The sequence below is a fragment of the Falco punctatus genome (assembly GCF_963210335.1).
Source record: "Falco punctatus genome assembly, chromosome: 9".
NCBI classification, from domain to species: domain Eukaryota; kingdom Metazoa; phylum Chordata; class Aves; order Falconiformes; family Falconidae; genus Falco; species Falco punctatus.
The window spans coordinates 25357763-25376609 of record NC_137589.1 but is presented as its reverse complement, the minus strand read 5'-3'; the positions used below and the strand labels follow the sequence as shown (position 1 = coordinate 25376609).

General features: G+C 43.1%; 2 protein-coding genes across 2 annotated transcripts; one reads left to right on the top strand and one right to left on the bottom strand.

The window, feature by feature from the left end:
* Window positions 1-17: 17 nt before the first annotated feature.
* On the bottom strand, window positions 18-4931 carry LOC308069928 (uncharacterized protein; the record flags this gene model as incomplete). The annotated part of the gene is made up of 3 exons (XM_080403081.1): window positions 18-95; window positions 3945-4882; window positions 4914-4931. The coding sequence occupies 3 exons, from the start codon at window positions 4929-4931 to the stop codon at window positions 71-73; spliced, it is 981 nt and encodes a 326-aa protein (XP_080259207.1). The 3' UTR covers window positions 18-70.
* LIPA (lipase A, lysosomal acid type) lies at window positions 4657-18817 on the top strand. The gene is made up of 9 exons (XM_080401726.1): window positions 4657-5108; window positions 6812-6932; window positions 10711-10909; window positions 11308-11417; window positions 12036-12172; window positions 13591-13737; window positions 14900-14971; window positions 16051-16122; window positions 16881-18817. Exons 1-9 carry the CDS (start codon window positions 5004-5006, stop codon window positions 17112-17114), a joined length of 1197 nt encoding a protein of 398 aa, XP_080257852.1. The 5' UTR covers window positions 4657-5003; the 3' UTR covers window positions 17115-18817.
* The last annotated feature ends 30 nt before the right edge of the window (window positions 18818-18847 follow it).

Below are 18847 nucleotides of genomic sequence, written 5' to 3'. Positions count from 1 at the left end.
CCTGGCTCTGTGCCATGCATTACACTGTGTTGTGCAAAATGTGGCAACAGCTCCTAATAGCTCTCAGCGTTTACTTTGTCCGAATCCAGAGGCATCTACGATAAGGAGAATGTTTCAGGCTAGTATAGGCTGACCTGGTTATCATGCATAGGCTAGGAAAGGGTAATTTCCCCCTCCTCTCTCTGCTGATGCATCTTTGCACAGTTCTGCACCATACTTCAGGTGTTTTATTGGTGTTGCGTCACCCACATAACATTCAGACAACGCCTTATCACCCCTGCCTGCATCCCTTTGTCCCGTGCCTCCACCCCGCAAGGTCTCTGCTGTTGTACCAGGCCTGTGTTTCTCTGTGCTATTCCCTTGTATGAGAGAGTCCAAATACCTCATCCCACCTAAGAACAACTGCTTGTTTCTGCTCCCTACAGAAAACTGCAGTTGTACTGCACAAAGATAAATGAAAGTGAAACAAATCAGATACAGACAGACAATTCAAGAAATTGCTGTCCTCGTTGTGATGAGCAGAACAAAGCTGCGGCCAGGTCAAGACGGGGTCAGGCAGAGCAGTCCTGGCAAGCTTCAGGCCCCAGATGGTGTAAACTCAGTGCAAGGCTCACGGCCTGTGGCTAGCACCAAGTGTTACAGGACTACATGTTAACAGAGGTTGGGCGCGAGCTGGGTACTGCAACACCTGTGGATATAAACAATTCGCTGATGCTTAGTTTTAAAAAAAAATAAAATAAATGCAGATCTGGCTTGATAAAATTGATTTTAGGGGTAACAAAGAGATCAAAGAAATACTATTTAACATAAGTAAATGGCACTATATATAGCAAATTCAGATGTAACCTGAAGCTGCAGACCAGTGAAGAAAAAGGAAGGTGCAAAAGCTTGCTGGCAGACATATAAATATGACCCAAAGTGGATGCTGGGGAGAGGAAGCAGAAACCACCACCATCAGCATTGTGTTTGTTCCAAGAAAAGATGCTAGTGGCTGATGACTGTTGGTGTTATTCCCTTCAGCAGCTGCAAGCTACTGATATGAATGCTCAGAGGAGCAATCTCTAGGGGAAGGAATAGAAACTAAGAGGTGTCCATGCAGGCGCACATGCCTGTGTAAGAAGTTTAACCATAACATTACTGTTATTGTGATCTTTTTCTGTAAAAAAGTGCTTTAAATTCATTTTAATTCTTTCTGGTTTTGTAATAATTAGACCTAGACTAAAGATAATTCTTGCATTAGAATAAGATTTTCATTATACTAGCAAAAAAAATCTTCTTTACCCATTTATAGAAGATTTGCTTCCTCTTTACCTATAAACAAGACCTTTTAAGTAACATCACAGAACCTCTCTCCATTCTTGATTCCATTCTGTTTTCAAATGTGAGAGCATATTGCTAAGAAATATGTTTAATTAAATACTCTCTAATGTCCTTTCATAATTAATATCTGTAGGATTTGAGGGGTGTGTCGTTGCTGTCCACCTCCCACCCCCCTTTATAGGAATGAGCAACTAAAATTGCATAATAATAATAAAGTAACATTAAAATGCAAAATAATAAAAATTCCTCATGAGGCTTCTCCTTGTTCCTGGCATATGACAGTGTCAGCTCCCCTCCTCGTTTTTTGTGAGGCTTTTAGTGGAGAATGCACAAGGTTGTCACTCTGTCCTAACAGGCCAGAAAGTCACTTATATCAAACCTCATTATCACCTCGGAACTGCTGCTGCTGCCATCATGTTCAACCTCTGCAACTACAGACAAGAATTAACAGTATCCCATGTTTTTATTCATAAATTTAAATAATCTCTAACTGCCAATTTGTATGTTTTCAAGAATTTTGGGTGCTGGCTTATAAACGTTTATCTTCTGTGGCATGAGCAGTCTGTTTGCCCACCCTCACAAGTGTCTAGGAAGCATCTGCAGAGGGCAGAGTGAAGCCCTGGATCTGGGAGCAAGCTGCTGCTCCTGCGGGTTTGGCGGGGTCGTGGCTCTGCCTCGAGATGCTGGGGGGAGCCGGGGCCACCCCAAAGCTGCTGGGCAGCACTCGCTCCAGGAAGGCTCCCGGCATTGTAGAGGGCTTCAGCCTGCAATGGAGTGAATTCCCAACAGGGTGACTCTTCACAACACTGTCTTTCGCCTTCTTTCTCTTTGCCTTTCTTTTAAAAACAGTCACACATACAAGAACTTGTGGTTTCTGCAATAAGTTGGAGAGCCTTAGTACACTCTCCCTCCTCTGTGCCTCACTTTAGTGGTTTTTGTTGGGTGTGGGTGGGTGTTAGAGCTGATGTTAGGGAGCTCAAGACAAAGGTTAATACAGCTACTACTCTGAGTAGCATGCAATGTTCTAGCAATCAAGGATCTCCTAAGTGGTGAAAAGAGGCAACGAACTGGGAAGGCAAAAGGATTAGGGTATCTACACAGATTGATATATTTTATGGAAAATAAAGTTGCAAGTAGCTGTAGAAAAATATATTTAAAAGGTTTCTGCAAGGCCAAACCCAAATATGGAAACTAATGATTTACTATGTTACTAAGTACCTATGGGTTTCTTGTCTCTGCCTCTATCCCTGTGCCTGTTTTCCTTGGTACATTGCTTGGTACCTAGCCTGGTACATAAAGGAAAATGCAGGACTTCTCCTTCTGGAATGCAAAAATTTGCCCTAGTACCCATATTTGTAAAAATTTGGTTGCATCTATATGCTTTAGTTTGATGCAAATGCCTGTTGACTAAAATAAGTGCAGGGAAGTGCTTAAAATAGAGTAAGTGAAAAGAATGGTTATGCAATGCCTTTTTGCAGCCATCTTGTAACTCACTGGGCACAGAGCAGGGAAATTCAGAAACACTTCTATAGCCCTGCTACTTTCACTTCAGGGAAAGCTGCAGCCGGGCTGGCCGGTGTCAGGGGGAGCTGCATTGCACAGCAGCAAATGCAAGAGCTTTTGGAAAACACTTGTCCAGAAGTGGGCTGGAAACAACAACTGCATTCATATTTAATACAAAGACTTTGTTTGCTTGACTGTTCTGTACACGTACAAGAATAGGGAATGGTTTAAAAAATATCTACCCATTTTACAGAGAAAACTTGTATCTGTAAATTTCATTGGAGCTGAAATGGATACCTGCTCACAAAGAATTCTCCCCTGGTATCATTAGCCCAGCCAAACATTTGCCTGAAATGCAGTTTTCGTCATTAAAATAATGTAAATTAACTATGCCATAGTAAATGACAGGATCGCTTTAAATATCCTATTTTAGGCTGGTTTCCATTTATCATACAATTACTGTGTCAGACTGCAGCAGCTGTGGCACTTTATAACTTGTGGTTTCCCCTAGGGGGGAGGGGTACCCTGCAATTAATTTGACAGAAGCCCCAAGGGAATCACTGAGCAGGTTTTTTGCCGCCCAAGTTCTGTAAGACCAAACAACCCTAGGAACTGTGACCCAGGAATGCAAAGGGTTTCATAGTGTCACTGGTACTGAGCGATGCATCCATGTATCAAAACAAGGGGATGCTATGAAAACTTCAATGATTTTTCAGTTAAAATCTTAATGCTTTCTAAATAAACAACAACATTTCTGTTCTTGACACGCTCCTGCTCTACTACTGTGTATTTTGTATCTGGTTTCTGTGTTATTCTGAGGACATTACTAGGGACTCGGACCTGGTAACACGAGTATTTATATTGTAGGACTGAATTTGGTCCAAGTTTTTGCAAGCCTGGCCACATGTGCCCCTGACCACAGACGTGCTTCTCTGGGAAACTGTGGCTCTGCAATGCAATGCCAGTTCACGGCCTCGGAGCATGAAAATGAAACAGGTTTGCAAGAAGCCGTGTTGATAACCCTGCCGGAACGGTGTGCCGGCATGTAACTTAAGCCCAGCTGTATCAGGTCTGATGTATTTAGGCTGCGCTGAAAGATGATGGAGAGACGATCTATTTACCTTGAGAATAACAGCGCCTGCAGACGAGGCTCTGCAGTCCCTAGGCGGGACGGGCGCTGCCCGAGGCGCAGGTGTCCCGCACGCTGGGAGGCATCGCGGGGGGCTCCCGCTGCAGGGGGCGGTGTGTGGTGTCCCGCGGCGGGGGGCGTGCTGGGCGAGGCTGCCCCCCTGCCCCGCGGTGGGCGAGCCCTCCCGGGGGCGGCGGCGGGCGGCGCGGCGGCACCGGGCCGGGGCGGAGCGCGGGCGGCACCGTGAGGGGTCTGGGGGCTTCGTGGAGATGAGCAGCGGGCGCGGAAGACGAGGGCGGCTGGGCAGCACAAATCGCCGGGCGCCGTTCCGGGGGCCGAAAGGTTTCCGCAAGTGGTGTCCGCTGGGGGGTGGGGGTGGGGGAGAACTACACAGCTGCTGCGAGAGCCGCGCTGAATCGCGCTGGCTCGGGCGGCTCCAGGCCGCGCACCCCCGGGCCGCCGCCGGGCGAGGGGAGCCGGCGGCGCGGAGCGGCAGCAGCGGCGACCCACAGCCGCGGGCTGCGCGGGGCTGGGCGGCCACCGCCCCCGGGCCGGCTCCCCCCCGCGGGGCCCGGCGGGGTGGGGTGGGCCGGGCGGGCCCTGCCGCCGCCGATAGGCCGCGCCGCATCGCCTGAGCGCCGCCGCCGGCCTAGCGCCCGCCTCCCGCCGCGCCGCGCTCACCGCAGGGGCACGGGCTGGCCCGGGCGCGGCCGCAGCAGCTCCCGGCCGAGGGCGGGCCGTGCCGCCCCGGGCTGCTCCGCCGGGCCGCGGTCGCCCGCGGGGGGAGGCGCGAAGGGGTGCGGGACACGCCCGGGCGCCCGGCCCAGCCCAGCGGCGGCGGCCGCGCTCGCTCCGCCGCTCGGGGCTGGGCAACGCCGCCGGCCCGCGGCTGCCTCCCCGCCGCTGACGGGGCCGCGGCCACCCCCGCCCCTGTCACGCGGTCCCGTGCCGGTAGCCGCGCACGGCGGAGGCGGCACATAAACCTCGGCGGGGCCCGCTTGCCGCAGCAGCGCCGCGATCCGCTTTGCGGGAGCCGTCCCGCAGCGCCAGGATGCGGGGCCTGGTGGTCGCCGTGTTCCTGCTGCTGAGCTTCGCCGCGCCGGGCGCGCCCGTCAGAGGGAGGAGGAACGTGGACCCCGAAACGAACATGAACATCGTGAGTGGTGTGGTGCGGCGGGGCGGGACCGTGCCCCAGCCTGGCCACCGGCTGCGGCGGGCGGGGAGCGGAGCGGAGCCGGGCGGGGAACGGAGCCGGACGGCTGGGCCGGGCGGTGCCGGGCGCCCCGGCGCTGGGCAGCGGTCAGCCGGCTGCTGTTTAGCCCCGCTGCTCGCGTACGTCGTGTTTCCCTTCCAGGCTCTCTGCGGTCCCCTGTTGTTCATCTTTCTCTCGCGTATTTCTGCTCCAGACCCGCGTTCCCCGCTCCAGCCGGGACGCCGGCTTTCTTGGCTGCCGGACAGGGGCATGTTCATGAGGCGCGCTGGCACCGCGCACCCCCGTTCTTCGCCGCTGCCTTCCTGCCCATTTGGCATTGACTCTCTCAGCTTTACACTTCTGCTGCAACAGCCAAGTCCAGAAACCATTGGCTGTTTGTAACTGGTAGTAGCTGCTCATTCCTCTGCCCGGTATAAACTGCTGTTTTCTCAGGCACACGATTACATACTTTTAGCTAGAAGTGCTTAAGGTCCATGAGTAAAAGAAGTGCTTGGGTTGTCAGTATCATCTAAATACCGTTTTGAGGACTGAAAATGGTCATTTAGTCTGAGACTAACAGCATTTGATTGGAATTTAGCCTTAAAATAATTTTGGAATGTTAATGTCACTATGAATGGTTAAGGATATATTAAAAAGAAATAGCATGTCTAATTAAACGCTTCTTCTCATCCTTGCCCAGCAGCCTAAGAGTAGAACTCTGACCACATCTTGCATTGCTTACATTTTTCTCAGGGCATGGCTGGTGTCATAAACCCAATTAAATGGCAAGTTCTCTGCCTTAATGGAGATGTATCAAATGAAAATAACGTAAGATGCAAGAGATGGGAGATAAACCCATTCATGAAATCATAGTACTAAGCAAGTACAGGGTTTTTCTTATTATTTTCTTGTTTGGCTTGGCAGGAAAGTCATTTAAAAGGTCTGCAACAGACGTAAGTTTGAGAGGAGTGACTAAGAATTGGCACGTGAAACTACAAGCTGAGGTAGCAGCATTAGCAGCTTGCACATGTGAAGAGTGTGACCTTAGCGTTTTAAAGCTTCTGTGTTTGTGATTCATTTGTTGTCTGAACATGCTTGTGTCCTCTGTATAACAGAGAATTTAGCATAAGGTTCAGGTATAAACCTGAAATCTTTTCAAAGAAGACTTTCCCTTCGGGAGAGATTAACTCTTCTTTCCTTCTCTTCTGTGTGCCGCTGTGGTGCCAGTGGATTTTTGCTGTCCTCACTTGTTTGTTAGAAGATACTGCTTTTCTCAAGAGCAGACAGTTTCAATGTTTGCCTGCCAAATCCACATCTTGGTGTTTTGCCCTATTATCATAATCTCCTTTTCAGCACTTCAGTCTCCTTTCTTTCTCAATGTAAGCAGCATGTGAGTAACTAATATGACAGCGGATGGGGACAGGCTAGGGAGCCTTCCCATTTTCCTAGGTAAGGTTTGTGCTCTGGCTAGTTCCTGACTCTGTACTGGGGTAGGTCTCATAAGAAAACCTGTCTGCATCAGACGGGCAGATGGTATGGCACATTCCTACCACATCCTTTAATTTCACATGGCGGTATTTGGAAGGAACCTAAAATACTTTGCTCATGTTAATGAACTGAGGAGTCTGGCAGCCTGACTCACAAGGTGGCTTCTTTTTTTTCTTCAGAGTCAAATTATTACCTTCAGGGGATACCCTAGTGAGGAGTACGAGGTGACAACAGAAGATGGGTATATCCTTTCTATTAACAGAATTCCTTATGGCAAAAAAGGCAGTGAGAGGAGTCAAGGTAAGATTTATGTCTGCTTGGAAAAATGGGAAGTCATGAAAAAGCTCTCTTCGATTTATACAACTTTTGCTTCTGTAATAATCCAGGAAAAGATTGAAGACTGTATGACCTATGCAGTTAGAATGTTTTTTAGGTGAATGTTACGGCCAAAGTAGCTTAGACATATGTGGAGTGACTTGGGTAAAGGAAGGGAGAAGGAGTTAGAAAGCTGTTGTTTCCTGGCATTGCCTTTTCGTGACATTAATACAAGTCCGTCCTTGTTTGATTTTTATGTATTTTTTTTTAAGGGAATGAGAGGCCTGTATTTTCTGGGAAGTCAGAAATAAAGGTTGAGATTTGTTGGGTTCATTTTAAAAGTTTAAGTCATAGAGTTTCTTGGAAAGAGATTGATTGTAACATTGTTGAGTTATTTCAAAGGCCATTTAAAAAAATGAATATTTATAACAATTAAGTTTGTTAAAAATGTGTGAGCATTTTCAGAAGTACAGGCAGTTCACTTGCCTCTTCTGGTAAAATATAACTAAACTACAAGAGTTCCCACTAGAATGTTCACAAAATAGTTACTGCCTGCTTTCTACATGAAATAAGAATTTGTTTGTTAATTTTAGTCTCGCTGAAGCTCCCTTTGCAGTAAGGTACAAGACAGACCAATAATGCATGCTACTGGTGCGTCATATTTTACACAGCTGATTAAATAGGTAAAACAATATAGTAAGATAAAATCCCTTCAGAACTTCTTGTGTACAATACATTTAAAATATATATTGCAAATTAGAGTGTGTAACAGGTAGTTGACAACAGTCAGCCCGGACCAGGTTGTTTTATGGATGTGATTTGATAGGGGACTGGCAGGAGCATTGGCATATGCCGCTAGAGCACTGTTACAAGCTGTAAGAAGTACTGTGAAAGCTGGTATAAAACCACGAAAGGGATGCAGGGGCTGTACAGGTGAGGAGGTGGGGGAAAGGAAGGCTAGGGGGAGTGTAAGCTGAACTTAAAGGAATGATATACGCAAAGGTTTTTGCGAGGACTGAATGTGGAATGCTTAAATGGGACACTGTGTATGGAATTAACAGTTTATTTGAACAGTAATAGCTGAATTTGCTATCAGTCTTGTCACCACCCCTTAAAAAATCCTGCAATCACGTGCATACAACAGCAGCCTGTTTGCGTAGAAACTGTACATATTCTTAGAACCTTTTGGATTGGAAAAAAACTAGAATGAAAGTTAAATACATGGAGCTCAAAAGAAACCAGTGATTGTCCTATAGCCTTGGGTGTGAACAAGACCTGTGGAAAAACCCTCTCCTCTGCCAAAGGCCAAGCAACAGTCTTCCTGACCTTATCTGTTCATTTTGTGTGAGTTAGGATGTTTGCGCTGTTCGCTGTCTCTTACAGGGTGGGTGTGTAAAGATCAGGGCACGAACGAGGCCAGTCTAACCTGGCAGGTGTATTTGTATGTAAGAATTTCAGAGAAGCCCACAGGACAAAGACAGGTTGCCTTTGTACCTGTTGATTTTGTTGAATCCTTCATCGGTGATATAAGCAAACACAAGTTTCCTGACCTGTGGGAATTCTCCACATTCCCCTTGTTACACCCTCGACCCCAAATTCATGTTTTGCAAAGTGCTTTAATTTTAAAAACAAGGATTACTGAGCACATTTGGGCGAGTATGATCTCCTAGAAGAATGAAGATTTCAAAGTTCATGTTGATCTTAAGTCTTTATAGACTTGGTATCTTTTCTCAGAAAGATACCAATGATGTGTTACTGCTGACTTAGCGTATATATGCCATAATTCTTCTTTTGCAATACCTGCATAAAGTGAATAGGATCCCTTGTAATTATGTATCACATGATGTTTTGGAACAAAACCTACAGTTCTTCAGCTAAGAAAAAAAAAAGGGGGGGGGGAAGGGGGAATGTCTGGAGAACCTAAAAGCAAAACATCAATGATTTTTGGTTTTAGTATTAACTAAAAATCTAAAGCAACAGCATAGCATGGGTAAGAAGGGCATGGAAATAAGTCCATCTTCATCTTCTTGGGGGTGCAGTGAGAAGAACAAACTGTCCTATAACTTAAAGGGTAGTTTAAGGACCTACCTTTCGTATTCCCCTTCTGGGGTTTTGGGGATCAGATGTGACACAGTTATTATTGTCCAAGTCAGTTTGTCATATGATTGTGCAGTCCATGTGCAGATCTGGTGACTGCTTGGGAAGGTGAAGAAGGAACTGGCAGAAATCGGAGGCTAATGGGAGAAGAGAAAGCATTAAAGCAGTTATCCCCTTCCTACATTATGAAACATGCAAGTAGCAGCTTGAGGAGAGCCTGTTCTTCAAAAAATGAGAAGTTGGTTGGTCTGAGTTTAGTAAAAGGGAAGGCTAAAAACTAAACTAAAAGTGAACACTACTGAAAAGGAATTTAATGTTAGGCTTGAAAATCCTGCACTCTGTTTATAAGACAATGAAGTATTATTGCAGCAGAGCAATCAGATGTGTTGAACTGTACTGTCTCCAATGCCAATTTGGCACTGCTGGAGATTTGCTCTGGTTGCAGGGACAGTATGCCACGTGAGTTTTTTCAAAAAAATGGAAAAAGCAGGCACTGGAAAGGTTCCTTGTCACAGGTATAAAGGTTGCCAGCAGGGAGGAATATTGCTAATTTGGATTTTGGAACTCAGCCAACATTTATGGACATGCCCTGGAATGGAGGGTGTAGGTGACTGAAACAGTTGTATTTGGGCTGTTTTGCTGAACGATCCAAGTCTAAATTATCAATGGAGGAAGTATTGCGTGAGTTAGTGTTGTGGTAGAATGATGTGTCATTGGAGGAGGTAAATTCCTGAGTAATCTCTGGCAGTGAGCTAAAGTTACCATGTTATCGGATTTCAGTTATTAAAGCAGGAAAAAAACCAAAACACCTGTGCTACTGCAAGGTCCAGAGACAGATCTTTGGATTTTCTGAAGGTCCTGTTCCTCCTAAAGGATTGTATGTTAATTTACTTTCTTTTTGTAGAAGCAGAAATCTTCAAATTTTTTTTAATCTGTATTTGACATAAAGGTGTCATTGCCCTTTTCAGGATGGGGAAGTCAGGTGAGAGCCTTCCTCAATTCCAGCTGGGTCTTGTCTCTGATTCTTTTAATTACTTAAGTCAGGGGGAGAAGGTCCTTTAAAACATAGTTAGCCTTGTTGGCTACTGCTCTTCGTGTCCTGCTGCTAGAGCTTTGGTAATGGAAAGGAGTCGCATACAGACAATGTCAGTACCAGTTGCAGAGATTTCCACAGCTCTGCACCCTAGTTTGGCATTGTCTTAACCGTAAAACAAAGATCTCAGTAGCACATATTTGGGAATGCCTTCCCCAGGCTTAGGGGCATAAGTAGTTCAGCTGTCTCTGTGTTGGGGCCACTTTGCTGAGTATTTATGAGCTAGAACCAGTTGTAAGGGCTACCTGTATTTTTTCTTGTAGCTTTTGCTTTTCTTGTGGTTGCTTATTGTACATTTGCTGTCTGTTTTGAGCTTCGAGGAGTCTTTTGCTGTAGTTAGGAAACTAACAAGATGCTAGTTTAAAATTCTTAATGATAAAAAGTAGCTTTTTGTGAAAACACGAGATTTAATGGCACTGTGCTAAGATTAGCAATTTATATAGTATATTAAATCAAGTAGATTAGATATTGAAAGCCTGCTTTAGATTTGTACTTTGAATAACTCACTTGAATTCTTCTTAGGCATTCAATTCCAGATGAACAGGAATATAGAGTAAATGCTTTATTTTTCAGGTCCAAGGCCTGCTGTGTTTCTGCAGCATGGTTTGCTTGCAGATGCCAGCAATTGGATCACAAACTTGGATTACAACAGCCTGGGCTTTATGCTGGCGGACGCTGGGTATGATGTATGGTTGGGAAACAGCAGAGGGAACACATGGTCCAGGAAACATACACACTTCACAGTGAAGCAAGAAGAATTCTGGGTTTTCAGGTATCCTCATCTTGCTAGAGAAACTAGACATGCTGTTTGCAAGCAGGCTGCTCTTCCTCTCTTTGCCTGTCTTCTCAGTTCAGTCATGTTGTGAAAGTACAAGATATTTTTTTTCCTGGTTGCATGTACTGTCACATCTGTAGGGACAGTAAAGGGGAGTTTTATGGTCAGTTTAGTGTCCTGAGACAGCCCTCGTAGGTGGTCAGTAGAATGTTAATTGCTTTCACTGGTGCTTGATGTGAAGAGTCAATCACCAGTGTTCCGCTTCATCCAAAGGAAGCTTTTCTTTATGTCCAAACAACTGCTCTGCAGCACAGTAAAGCTCTGTGCAGCTGTTCCACAATGATAAATTACTGACTTTACAGAAAACAACTGACTTCTTCCTCTTTGCTTTGTAGCTTTGATGAAATGGCCAAGTATGACATTCCAGCCTCAGTGGACTTTATTTTGAAGAAGACTGGCCAGGAACAAGTATTTTACATTGGCCATTCACAGGGCACCACAATGGGTATGTGAAGAGATGCATTTGTTAGAATATATTGTGTTTGAAATGGTATCAAGTTCCACATAGGTGGCTTAATGATGAAAAAACAGGGCTTTTGAAATCTACTACTTCTGTTTTTTTAGCTGCTTCATGAAATACTAATCAACATTAAAATGAAAAGACTTAACCTTTCTGTATTTACATAAATTGGGAAGCTGTTGAAATGAAAATTGGTCAGTTAGCCAGCAGTACAGTTCCTATTACAATAAATTGATGAGCTATGCATAATTAGAATTATCAGACATGTAGAATAAAGATTCCCATCTCCAGAATATTTTGCTTATGCAGGGCCTGGCTCAGGTGCTTTTAGAGCTGCAAATAGAAAGAGCTAGAAGAGTGTTGGGTTAGTTACCTTGAACTTGTTTTTCAGAAGAAAACAATCCTTCTGACTTGCCACATTTAATTGGTGTTCTGTAGTAACTAGATCAGTTTACAAATCTAAACTGATCCTAGATACAACAAACTATTAATGTAAAAATACTTTTGCACACTTTCTCTTAGATTGTATAGAATCACTGCTAGGTAAAATTCTCATCTAACTTGTGTCAGTGAGGTGGTTAATTATTCTCATATTGTTTACAGCTTTCATTGCTTTTTCAACTTTGCCACAGCTGGCTAAGAAAATCAAAATGTTCTTTGCCTTGGCACCAGTAGCTACAGTCAAGTTTGCCACTAGCCCTCTGGTAAAACTGGGAGTGTTTCCTGACCTGCTACTCAAGGTTTGTATTTGAGTGTAAATGTTTTAAGCCAGATGAGGAGTCCTCCTTTCTAGTTGAAAACAGCATAGCAAAAGAATGTTAATAGCTGTGGATTAGTGAGTAACATACTGGATGAGAATACTGGGCCAGTTTTTTCATAATAATGCTGTGGAAGGTCAGCAGTGGCTTCTCTGGGTTTATTGCTGTCTAATAAGGCAATTTGCATCAGTTTAAAGTAGTAATTATTTTTTTCCGTGTACATGTTTCTAGAATTTAAGCTACAGAAATCGCGTGACTAATTAAATAGTTGGTCTGTTTTAGAAGTCATATGATAGCTTTATACAGAATACTTCTGCATTGTCATGAACTTTAACAGATTTGTTTCACAATTAACCATTTAGCATTGGAAGAGGATCCTTCAGAGGGTGATAAAGAGCAGCAGCTTTATATAGATGCTGTGATTCATCCTCTGGAGGAGTTTACCTTTCCCCTTTAACATCAAAGGGAATGTAGGCAGACTGGCAGGCTGCATAAAGTGCCTGAAGTCAGACATGGTGGTCACCCTGCTGGTTTTTAACCGTCACTTTTCCTTCCACCACCCATGGAGATTCCCACACACAGCTGTTTGTTCTGTGAGATAAACCCTTCTCTAATGTACCTTGTACATATTTAATGGGTGTCTGTTGGCATTACTAGTTCTCCGCTTCAAAGGCAGTTAACGTAAAAGCGATACTAGCAATTGTGGTCTCCTGTTCCTCATGTAATGAACTTTGTCTAATGACATTAGCAGGAGATCAACACCCTGTGCAGTTGTTCATGTTGTGCTGAAGAACTTGATTCTCATGATAACATGCAAGAAACTGGAGTACGGAAGTACATGACAGTGGCAAGCCCATGAGTCAGTTGTACCTTTAAAAAGCTGTGTCACTTTTAAGGAAGTTCTCAGTGGGCCATTTTCAAATCCTTGGCTGTTTTAAAAATACCCATCAGGAGGAAGTAGCGACCACAGCTCATGAAACTTGTTTTTCTCCATGGTTTGAAGAAAGGAAGCTGCAAGTACAAAGCCATTTAATATTAACAGACACAACATATTTTAGCCTTAACGAGTTTTGATGACAAGAAGCTGTACAGTATTCCTGTAAAATGCTGAATTCAAAATTTATTTGAATTTGAGGTTAAGCTTGGAGTTCTTGAAAGATTGTCCCAGTTCCCATGTACTTTTTGTGGGGCTAATGGACTGCATCATTTGTAGCAGAAGCACTAACAGTCTTCCCCTTGAGCTGTAAACAAGGTTGATACGGAGATAAATGATTTTCATATGACATATTTGCCACCAGTGCAAATGGAAATAATAGCCTCAAGAATGCTGTAGTATAAAATGTAAATCCAGGTAATTCTGTACAATTACATGTTTGTCCTATGTGTTTGTTATTTTGTAGGACATGTTTGGAAAGAAACAATTTCTCCCTCAGAATTTTTTGCTGAAGTGGCTTGCTACCCATGTTTGTACCCACAGAATACTCGATGACCTTTGCGGCAACCTGTTCTTTCTTCTGTGTGGTTTTAATGAGAGAAACTTGAATATGGTGTGTTCTAGTGTCTTCTAATAGCTAAGTTATGAACTCTAACCTAGTATTGGCTGCATATCACTGTACTGATTGTCCTTTACATGTAATTAGAAAACTAATGCTGCTTTCGCCATACTGAGTTTGGATGATTATCTTTCTTTGGTATAGATTAATTGCCCAGTTGGGATGCGTAGAATAATGTTGTAAAATGTTACCGGAAAGCTAAAATACGTTATTTTAGATCTGTTGGGGAAGTGAATTAATATGATGGTGAAAGTATTTAATTCCTTTTGCAAGGAAGTGAGGAATAAAGATACAGTTTTCAACCTTTTTCAAGAGCACTGTTGAAGTGTTCTGGTCTTTTGATGGATGTGTGCAATTATTTTCTCTGGGACCAATTTCTGACCCTGCTGATGGCTTCACCTATGGTCTGAGTTCCAAAAGACTTCTTCATAGTACTTAGTATCTAAAAGCTAGTTAACAGCAGCTGGCGTGAGACCGCCTTTTTTCATAATGCTTCTTAAAAGTGTTGCTGACATCCTGTGATAACGAGAAGGTGATATCTGTTTACACGCAGGTGGATGAAGGTTGAGAATTTTTTATTGCAGTGAGATAGGATTAGCATTATTTTTTTGTCACTATTCTGTGTACAAATGTGTGCCTTTTTACTTTGTATCAAGGTGAAAGTGCAGGGGTTTTATGTTTTCTTGACCAGCACTTACAATTTTCATGGGTTTAATATCTTTTTTTTCTGCCAGGATTTAAGTTCCCCCTGGGTATTTTGTACTTCTGAACTCAAAGTGTGTGAAGTTCTGGATCTTTAGACTGACAGCTACTAGTTTAGATGTAGAATAATGCAAGGTTTCTGTGGAGGTCCGTCTAAATCTTAGTTAATGTGCTTCCAATTCTTACAATACTAGCACTTCAAAAATATATTAAGCATTTTTTATGTATTCATAAGGGGTAGCATCATTATTTTTAAAGTTCATCTGTGAAGTTCTGTGGTTAATTGTAATTTAAACATTTGAAACTTTTACCTCATCTGTATGTATGGCTCCAGTTAACTTTTGTTTATAACGGTTTTAAGTAGAATGGAAAATTTTGTTAGTTGTTCAAGAAGCAATAACGGGTAGAACTGCTGCACTGTGAGGAGTAAACCATGTTAATTATCTTGTTGCAGAGCCGAGTGGATGTGTATTCAACACACTGCCCTGCGGGGACATCTGTACAAAACATGATCCACTGGAGCCAGGTAGAGTTTCCAGAATCTAAAATCTCCATGACTCTCACTTGTTTGTAGAATATTGATGCCTTTGATATTTAAATGGAATAAAATGCCAAAATATACATGCAGCATAGCCCAAGTGAAATTCCAGAGCTGCCAATTATCAGAATGGCAGCTATTCACTGCAGCTGCTTTGGTAATAGTGGCTTATGGTGGCTCAATTCCTCCCCTGTTTCTCTGAAGATACGCTAACTGTGTACTTCATGCCAACAAATAATACAACAGAATAACTTAATTTAGAGAGATGCTGTAACAAGTATTTGCTCCCTTTCAGCAAACCCTGTTTTGATTACAAGTTATATTTTTAACCAGTGAAAAGCAGCAGGCTTTCTGTCCTGTTCTATTCTGTTGGACTTATTTTCATATTTTATTAGTATACTTTGAATTTCACCTCAAGGCACAGTTTCATGTCTGTGATGCTGTTGTGCCTGAAACTTGCTCAGCATGCTGACAAATAAGAGAAGACGTTTGCCAGGGAGGCAGCGGTCAGTGCTACTTGTGATCTTGTAGCTGGACTTGGTCGCAATTCAGAAACAATCCAATTTCCTGTACATAGCTGTCTAAGTGTGGGCTCACAAAGAGATTTGTGAAGACTTCCTTCTCCTGCCCCCAGATCCCTGTTAATATAGAATTTAGTTTCTGAAAAAAATAGGTGGTAAATCATACACAGATTAGACTTTCTAAGAAAGCTCCATGCTGTATTCATATACGTTTAGACAACAAGGTAAATATTTCAGAAGTAACCGTGGAACTGCCACATCTTTGCTTTGGGTACACTGAACTGTTTTCTTTAATCTTTCCTGCCATTGCTATGAAAGAGTGTGAAATCTTGAGGGGCAAAGTCTAATGGTATTGAAAGGTAAATGTTTCCCACCCCTGTGATACTCAACAAAGCAGTGACACTTGTCATTGTTAATACTTGGTATTTCACTCTTCCTGTGTCAGTTTCCTTTGCCAGTTCTCCAGATGACTTACACTTTTTTTTTCGTATGCCTACAATGGAAGTAGTGTAGTTCTTTGTATGTGTGAATATTTGTTATTTCTAGGCTGTGAAGACTGGGGAACTCAAAGCTTATGACTGGGGAAGCAAAGCTGCAAATATGGCTCACTACAATCAGGTAGACGTCTTTTATGGATATGTTAAAATTCTTGAGCGCCACAAAAAGAGTCCTTGGGCACTTCTCTGGGTGCTGTGTTTATGCTGCATGCTGGAGAGCCACTAGTGTTACCCGGTAACCAGACTGGAGATCTGTCTTTTCTGGAGGGGGGGGGAAAAAAAAAAAAAAAAAAAGACAGGGTTATTGAGCTGTAAGGTAATCCTAAGTCAGTATGGAGCCCGTGCTTGGATATGAAGTTGTGGTGGCACACTGTTTCTTGAGGGGGGTCCTGCCTGCCTAGATCATGAGATCCCACTGCACTGCTCATAATGAGGCATAGACTGTCAATTCATGTGTATTGCTTATCTTCAGCTTGTTTAGTCTCCCCACATGTTTGTTTCTAAATTGCTGTGTGCAATACTAATAACATTTTGCCTTATGTCACTTTGGTGACTGCAAAGTATTGCAGTATCGTACTTTTAGCATTTGATTAGGGTTCAGAAATAACTTGAATGTGATGCATTCTCTGGGGCTTCTGCTACTCTGCTGTCTTGTAAACTCAAACCACACCTTTACTGCCATGTGTGCTATAATACTGCTGGACTCTTGGAGGTAGATTTTCTGTTGAGTCAGGTCTCCATCTCTAGCTGCCCAAGAGAGGAAGGGAAAATGGTAATTTGACACATTCTTTTTGCATTTGCTAGTATGTTACGCTGCAGTGTGGTATCACACTGAAGACTTCTTTCTAATGCTTTTGTTTCTACTTCCCCCCTCCTTAGTCTGCTCCCCCTTTCTACAAAGTGAAAGAGATGACTGTACCAACTGCAGTGTGGACTGGTGGACAGGACTGGCTGGCAGACCCAAAGGATGTTGCTATGCTGCTCACTCAGATCGCAAACTTGGTTTACTACAAAAGCATTCCAGAATGGGAACATTTGGATTTCATCTGGGGCCTTGATGCACCTTACCGCATGTATAATGAAATAATTAACATGATTAGGAAGTACCTCTAAACTGACATGGTATTTCAGAGTATTAGTTCACCAGAAACTTGTCTTTTTGGAACAATAATGCTACATTGCTTATTTATGATGCATTTTTTAAATGCCAGCAACAACTACTGAATTGGATTTGTATTTGGTTGTTTTTCTCAGTATTATTTCTCTCTGCTGCAGAAATACTCACTGTATCCTGCTGATTTTGCACACAGTGGCATGGTACTCAAAAAAAAAAAAAAAAAAAAAAAAAAGCAGTGTGACTGTGCACAAAAGGAGTATGTCATGTGCATATATAAATTTAGTGACATGTCTGAAAGACAAGTTAGTCCATTCAGCAGCTCATGTGCTTGACAATTAAAATGAAAAGTATTTCATTGTGCATAAAACACTGCCATCTCTCAGTATGTTGCCATTTCTGAATACTTTTCAGAAGTACTCCTTGTATTGCAGTGACCCATTTGGTGCTGGTACTTTTAAAAAGCACTTGGTGGCTTTTTGCTGCATTATTATTTTAGCCATCACATACAAGCTAGCTACATCAGATTACTATTTTATTATTGCCCAGAAGAACTGTAATGAAGCCAGAGAAGATCACCACTGTCAGCTGAAATCTCTTGGTTTGGGACTGATTTATTGCTGCACTTTTCTTGATTTAATGGTGTCCCTGAAGCCTTTCATGTTTCACATTACCAGCTATGGATAAGGATCCTTGTGTACGCTTGCAGATTCCTGGAACAAGAGAAGCAGTTAGAAGAAATACCACTTTTGGTTAGCTTTGTCAATAGGTTGTGACTTTCAAGGAGAATGATGGTAATGTACTCATGGTTTGTTTTCTTTGCACTGACTACTAGAAAACAAGCTCCCCCGGTATACTACTGGCAAGGGAAGAGCCAAAGCATTAATTCTTTTCCCTTAATCATCTGCTGCTTTGAAGATGTGTTTACTTCTTAACTGCTTATATGGTGTTTGCCACCATTATGGTCAGGAACCGTACAACAACCTGGTGGAGCCTGGCAGTATTAACAGCAGTTTCCATTTGTCTCAGTTTCCACTTCAAAATGGGACTAAGTCCCCATTTAATGGGGAAAGGATTCACAGCTGCTTCAGGAGTCTGACTTTGGAGCTGTAATTGTCTGTGGTACAGGTGCCTTGCTGTTTCCATTCACTACGCAGAGGGCTTTGGCTTCTCTGAATTGCACAAAAGTTCCATGCCAAACATAGATGTATGAACAATCTCCAGACTCAGTTACGTCAGTCCAGATAATTTCTGTGCCGTGGTTGGATTAAACCCAGATTTCTGTCACTAATCCTAACGGGATAAAAAGTTTTTTCTGTATGGCATAGAAAACAGTGTGTTTTAAACTGAGGCAAACTTTTTTGTAAAAAAATTAAAATAAGATAAAAAAAGCATAAGCCATAAATTAGGGGTTTTTTTGGTTGGGCTTTTGTACTCCTAATTTAGACTCAGGGAATCTTCAGACGTTGTTTAAGGAAAAAGTGGTTCATGATATTTCAGCTGCGGTTCCTAGCAGGACCTCTTAAGTTTCCTTTATGTTTGTAGCAGCCGTATTTGCTTCACCTTGCTGTGCTGAAAGGAAGTTTCTCTCGGAGTCCAAAGTGGTTAACCTAGCAGTTGTGAGGGGATGTGATACAGCAAGAGCCATGTGCATCATGTTTATTAAGCTTGAGTATTGCAATAAACATGAGATCTGCTTGGAGTTTGGAATGATGGGCTGTGTTTCACTTCT

What these genes read in the sequence shown, in the direction of transcription:
- LIPA (XM_080401726.1), top strand. Translation starts at nt 5,004, where the DNA reads ATGCGGGGCCTGGTGGTCGCCGTGTTCCTGCTGCTGAGCTTCGCCGCG. An exon ending in AGGCAGTGAGAGGAGTCAAG is followed by an intron (nt 6,933 to 10,710) that starts GTAAGATTTATG and finishes TTTATTTTTCAG; the next exon opens with GTCCAAGGCCTGCTGTGTTT. An exon ending in ACATGATCCACTGGAGCCAG is followed by an intron (nt 14,972 to 16,050) that starts GTAGAGTTTCCA and finishes TGTTATTTCTAG; the next exon opens with GCTGTGAAGACTGGGGAACT.